The 7,302-nt window shown below is 29.9% G+C and overlaps 1 protein-coding gene across 1 annotated transcript; it reads left to right on the top strand.

Moving 5' to 3' along the window:
* Positions 1–377: 377 nt before the first annotated feature.
* Positions 378–1,374, top strand: LOC108725132 (histone-lysine N-methyltransferase SETMAR-like). Its single transcript, XM_018451932.1, has 2 exons — positions 378–382; positions 447–1,374. Exons 1-2 carry the CDS (start codon positions 378–380, stop codon positions 1,306–1,308), a joined length of 867 nt encoding a protein of 288 aa, XP_018307434.1. The 3' UTR covers positions 1,309–1,374.
* The last annotated feature ends 5,928 nt before the right edge of the window (positions 1,375–7,302 follow it).

The following is a 7,302-nucleotide window of genomic DNA, read 5'->3' as shown; positions in this document are numbered from 1 at the left end:
AATTTTGTAAGAATAATAAATGGACAATAGAAATATATTGAAAGATATAATATTTCCAAAAAATTTAAATACATAATTATGAAGTATTGGGTTGACCGGAAAGTTCGTGCGTATTTCTCAACAGATGTCGTTTGAAGGCGAATATCATATGTTTATGTCGAGGCGATGTGTCAGATGCTTTCGTGTTTTGATTAGTGACATTTCAAAGCATAATTAGTGATATTCATTATTCCAATAAATTAAAAACTGTTTACTTGAAATCAGCTTAAAGATGGAAGGAAATAACGTGTTTTTTCGATGCATAATGCTTTTTTATTTCTGCAAAGGCAAGAACACGACACAAACTCGAAAAAAAATATGTGCCGTATACGGGGAAGATGCCGTAAGTGATCGCATGTGCCAGAAGTGGTTTGCTAAATTTCGTTCAGGAGAAATGAATATTGAAGATGCTCCTCGCTCTGGCCGGCCAGTCACCATGATCACATCGATGTCGACCAAATTACAGCTTTAATCGATTCCGATCGGCAAATCACAGTTCGGGAAATCGCAGCAAGGTTAAACATTGGCAAATCAGCTGTTTCCGAACATTTAAACAAGCTCCAGATTATAAAAAAACTTGATGTTTGGGTACCGCACGACTTAATTGAAAAAAATCGTATTGATCGCATTTCCATCAGCGATTTGCTATACAAACGCAACGAATACGATCCATTTTTGAAGCGTATCATAACAGGCGACGAAAAGTGGATAATTTATAATAATGTCGAGCGTAAAAGGTCATGGAGCAAGCGAGGTGAACTGCCATTGACCACTCCGAAGGCAGGCTTACATCGAAAGAAGGTAATGCTCTGCATTTGGTGGAATTGGAAGGGGATAGTGTACTATGAGCTACTACCGAACAACGAAACCATCGATTCGGACAAGTATTGTTCACAGTTGGATAAATTGAAGGTGGAAATCACCAAAAAGTGTCCGGAATTGATCAATAGGAAAGGCGTCGTTTTTCATCATGATAACACCAGACCTCATACAAGTTTACAGACTCGACAAAAATTATTGGCGTTTGGCTGGGATGTTTTGCCTCATCCACCATATTCCCCCGACATTGCACCCTCGGATTATCATTTATTTCGGGCGCTACAAAATTCAATTAATGGTTTAAACTTTGCTTCTTTGGAACTCCTCAAAAACTACTTGGACAGCTTTTTCGCCGAAAAACCCCAGGACTTCTACGAGAGGGGAATTATGAAATTACCCAAAAGATGGAAAAGTATTGTGCAAAATAATGGTGCATATATTACAGAATAAAATTACTTTTAACAATAAAAATTTGTCGTATGAATTTTGCTTAAAAATCCGCACGGACTTTCCGGACAACCCAATATATCAAATGTCATAAAACTTTTATTTAAAATATATTTTTATGTAGATGAACATTTCATAGATATTTTATTAATTGAAATCAATCTATATTATTTTAGCAAGAGATATAATATACAAAAATATCAATCTTTTATTTTTGATTGTCTTATACATATCTAAAGTCAATCAAAATTGATAACGGAATATTTTGTAAATGAAGAATAATTTTGATAAATTCAATTTTGTAGGAGCGCAGATAAATAATAAAAAAATATTTTATAATTTTTTTTTTGTTCACAGTCGGACAAATGGTAATCTACGTTATTCATATATTTATCAGCTGATGTTACTTCTTTTTTCTGCTAATAGCGATTTCGGCTGATAACACTGATGTGCACTGGTGCATATTAAAACCGTTTTACACTGTAAAATATTGATCTTTCGAATTTCTCTATTATTTCGTGGTACGTTTCTCGCGACATTTGGATCGAAGTCATTTCCAAATTCTAAATAAACATTTTCTGTGCAATAAATCACATTATTATAGTTGGTCTAATCTGCAAAACTGAACTGTTTTATTGAACGTACGTTTTTCGCACAACCTCTTCAATGCAATTTTAACTTTTAACATTTGTTCTTTTTTTACGTTCTATTAGGTATATTAATTCATCATCGCACTTGATGACGATGATGTTAACAATTTCATAAGCACATATAAATCATTCATCGTAACGTGAATAAAGTACTTTTCATGCTGACTCTCGACGCTCATTTTCAGCGTCAAAATAGAATATATGATCAAAATTGATGCTAGACAATGAAAATGCATGAAAAGTATGTAGTGCTATATACACGTGTAGAGAGCTAGTGTTAAAATTGATATCACGTGATCATACTCATGCTGTTTTTCAGCGTCTCATGAAATGGCATCTGTATAAGGCTGGAATCAGACTATCTTCAATGCGTAGTCTGATTCCAGCCTTATTTATTAGGGCCACTTTGTGTACACTTGTGCGGTGTACTGAGCCCAGACGAACATGTGACACTGACGAAAAATTGCATCATTCGACCAGCCGAACATACCAGTTGCACCAATACCCGAAATATGCAGTCGGTGCGTCCCAGCCAAAATCGCTATTCATTGTACAACGGTCTTTATGTGCACCAGTGCACACCAGTGTATCCCAGCCGAAATCGATTTTTTCTTATATTTTATAGCTACAATGTTATGTAAAAAAATTAACGTAAATTGAATAAGTATATATTATTCGTATTATATCGTAATTATAGGTAATAATTTATATCCTATCTTAAAATTGGCGTGTTACGTGCCCTGAAGCCTCTTTTCGTTGAGGCTGTTAGAGTATTAGTTTTAGTATTAGTTTGTTGTATCTAAAGGTTTTGGGGGTCGCCGATTTCGAATCCGGTCTCAAAATTTGGAAATTCAAAATGGTTGAATCAATATGGCGGATTGAAGTTTTACCGAAAATGCTAAAAGTCTTCCGATTTTTGCGAAATGTAGTATTAAAAGGTTTTCGGGGTCGCTGAAGCCGAAACTGATCTTAAATTTTGAAAATTCAAAATGGCTGAACCAATTTGGCGAACAATAATAATCTCATTTTTTAACCGATAAATTAGAGCCTTATGTCGGTCGAAGTTAGATCCCAAAATGCTTAAATAATTATTACAGTTTTTTGGGATGCACGTGGTATAATTCATATTGATTGCCTTCCGTCGAAGCAAACGATCAATGGCGATTATATTCAGCCTTATTGGTAGAAGTACAAGGTATGCTCATGCGCATGGACAGTCAAGGCTCTGTTCTTCATTACGTCAACAAGGAGCGACAAATTTGAAGCAAAAAGATTTGACAATAGTAATTTGATAGTAATTTAATAGTAATTTAATAATAAATTGACAATAGTAATTCTTAAAGCATTTTTGGTTAAATAATATGTAATATGACATATATGTGATAATAACTTTCAACTCTGCTTGGAAAAATATCTGAAAGTATTATAATAGTTATATATTGCATTTGACATAAGAATTAAAATAATTAAAAAAACATTGAATGAATTATTTAAAATAACTTTAACATTTTTTATATAATGAAGGCTTTTTTAAAAATATAAGAATATTAAAAGATACACTCGTAAATCAAAATCATTACTTTTATAATATTTATTATAACCAAAATGATATTTATTAAAAGCGTTTTTTTCAAACGTAAAACAAAAAAAGGAAGCAACATGTACCGTGGTTACATTACCGTTCGATAAAAAATAATTGTATTATAAAATTGTTATGGTATTTAAGAATTCCATTCGCCATAGTGATTCAACCATTTTGATTTTTCAAATTTTCTATCCGCCATAACGATGAGGTCAGTTTTCTAATGCAAACATTTAGAATATAAATTCGTAACAATATATTTCATAATGTCTAAAAAGGAGAATATAATGGAGCATCGCGCGCGGAGCGCGCGCAGGGAATGTTATAATAAATTGTATCAATAGTAGATAACATCAATCAGTGATCATTATATATCGGGCCATTATATCATTATTATAGAAAATTTGCTCAGTATATATACTATATATAGCTCAATAATATTTAATAATATCTTATGTATTTAACTAATTATGTATAATATTTAAGTAATTTATATTACATTAAATCTTTTTTCAAGCTTTTATGTTATACTACTTACTTTGTAATAATTACTAAATTAATTTGATTTTCAGAGGAAGATTATTAAGTGTTGTGGTTACAAATATTCAACGTTCAACTTAATCGCTATACAGAGTGTTTCAGAAATAGTTGGCCAAACTTTAAGAGCATATTCCACTCATTGTAAGGATGAAAAAAAGTCATATAAACATGGGTTCGGAAACGTTTTTTCTCTCTTAAAATTGGCGTGTTACGTGCCCTGAAGCCTCTTTTCGTTGAGGTTGTTATTTATTTGTACGTATTTACATCGGACGACATGCCTCGCTTCGACGTTTCATGAATTGTACTTTTATTCGCCTTCTAAGGTAAACAAAAGTTATTAGATAGGCAGTGTTTTCCGTTATCTAGATAAAATTATCTAGATAATTATATAAATGAAGAAATGGCTTTATCTTTATCTAGATTATTAAGAATATAGATTATCTTTATCTTATCTTAGATAAAATCTTTTTCAAATTAACTAAGATTGTAGCAGAGTATTGTAAAAAAATTTCTATATAACTTCTAGTAGTAGTAATGATGAGAATTTTTTTATGATATAGATAAAACTGGGATTAGTATGACATCAGTCATAATTCAAAGACATTGAAGTACTTTCATATTTAGAAGACAAATCTAAGGAATTAAATATTCTTAATTTGTATCCACACGTCAAACAAATTTTTTTTTAAGTATAACACATCATTGCCATTATCAGTGCCAGTAGAATGCCTTTTTATTTGTGGACAACAAATATTAACTCCACGTAGAAACCGTTTGTTAGACGAAATGTTCAAAAAACTTTTATTCGTAAAAAATAAAGATTAATGAAAATATAAATACATTTTTTGTATCCTAATGCCCAATTTCTTCATTTCGAGATAAATTGCGGATAACCTTATCCAAGAAACATCTCCATTCTAGGAGATATCTCTTAGATAGTTATTATCTAGAGGTGAAGAAATTGGGCATAAATCGTTTTACTGCCTGATAGATAATTAAAAACAAAATTATCTTAAAAATTATCTAGATAAAAATTTGTAAATTTCATTTTTTATCTAAATGTAAAGTTTTATCTTAATGTAAAGTTAATCATCTTCATCTTATCTAAGATACATTTTTGTGTGATTTATCTTATCTATATCTAGATAATTTTTAATTATCTAAGCGCAACACTCTGTAGATAGGTCTGTATGGAATTGGAATCTTTATTTAAGCATTTAAGAGTGAAGATAGTATTCATCAAAATAGCAGCTTATTCTAACATCGAATTGGCAGATATCTATTACATGTATGGGTGAGCTAACGAAAACTGCAGAGAAGCTCAACGTTTCTATCAACAAATCTTTCCTCAAAGACGATCATTTCCAGCAATTTCTATAATGAAAATATAGATATAAGTAAATAAAAAATATTCATAATTTGGAAAGGAAGCATTTCCGAACCCATGTTTATATGACTATTTTTCATCCTTACAATAAGTGGAATATGCTGTTAAAGTTTGGCCAACTATTTCTGTAACATCCTATACATTATTTCATATAACATGATGCTTTTGAAGAAATTAAACAAATATATAATTATCTATCTAATTTTCCGCAAAATCTTTTTACTTTCTATTCATTATTTTTCTTTTACACCTTTTCGAATTATTAGATCCGTTCGATACCAAATATGTTAAAGTATAAGGACAATTAAGTTAACTAAAAGATATTTTATTTCAAAAGTAAAAAGTACTATTTCGCCAAAATTTAGCATTAAATCGAATCACATTGTAACTATCATTGTAATTTTTTACTCAATATATAAATATATCATATATTATGTTTTTCTTTTTATATGTTTTATGGATTTTTAACGTATATTATAACATAATATTATAAAGTCCTGTTATAATTGCGTTCCATTTTACATGAATATATTCTAAAAAAACAATTTGTAATACAAATGTATTTTTATATGACATATTTATTAATAATTGATCTTTTTTCTTTTTCACATCCGCATGACGTAATATAAGAATGACAAGGACATTTGTTAAAACTAAACTTATCGTATGATCATCATGGTCACATGTAGTACATAAGTTACGTATTCGTGCGCAATGAACTATGAATTCGCTAAACATTACAGGTAACAAGTCGAATTGCTATAATTGGTGGAAACAGACAAGGACACGTTTTTATGGGTAAAAAAAATTCCCCAGTATAACTAGATACTAAATTATGATGTAGAAATCAAAGCGTATATTTCTAACATCACAAACAATATATGAAGATAGATTAAAATTATTATTTAAACGTATAGCACATTTTTATATAATATATTATGTGGAATTATTATTTGAAATCATTGTATACAATCTCTCTCTTTCTTTTAATATATTTATATGATGTACTATCAAACATTTTTAATTTAACTTTTATTATTAATAATTTTTGTTTAATTTTTATTACTATTGTAATCTAATACTATTGAAAATCTAATAAATCATTAAAACAAAATTCTTTCAACAAAGTTCTTTCGGTCTCATTATTTTGTATTATTTAAAAAAAAAATGCAATGCAGAAAGATATTAAAAATATAAGAAAAATATAATGAGATTTTCAAACGCACGTAATGACTTTCCGTAAATCTTACATATAAAAACTGAGGAAAAAGTATTATTTAAATATTTTGATATCAGTGCACTTGTCAGAATGTGTTCTAATGTGTTCCGTATATTGTGCCAGTATGCATACATCGTCCTCATGAATTACGTGCATTACATTTCCAGTACATATTTACACGCTACGAATTTAAACGACAAGTTTGAACTAAAACCTATACTACGTACCAAACAAGAAATACAATTCATATAAGACTACTTCATTTCATATTTATACACACAAATACGCACACATACATATATACACACACACATGTATGATCGTTTGATACTATTCATATACTCCTTTTTACATCATAAAAAAATTTTTCTGATTATTTATGTCAGAGTCATATTCAAGCAATAAAAATTCGCGAAAATATTTTACGCTTTATCCATGTATATCGCCAATTAAATCGATCAATTAATCGACTTTGACTCCACAACCCTTAGGATTAGGATAGGATGAACCTTGGCCTGTTCTAAGGATGAATCTTTATAAACATTTACAACAATAATTATTTCACATACTGTGATTGTCAGCCATATGCTGACACACCTAACCAGTTTTAAACTTGGAC

Source organism: Mycetomoellerius zeteki, unplaced genomic scaffold (assembly GCF_001594055.1).
Source record: "Mycetomoellerius zeteki isolate Tzet28-1 unplaced genomic scaffold, Tzet1.0 scaffold1074, whole genome shotgun sequence".
Taxonomy (NCBI): Eukaryota; Metazoa; Arthropoda; class Insecta; order Hymenoptera; family Formicidae; genus Mycetomoellerius; species Mycetomoellerius zeteki.
Note: the sequence above shows the minus strand (reverse complement) of the source record. Positions and strands in the feature narration are given on the sequence as shown.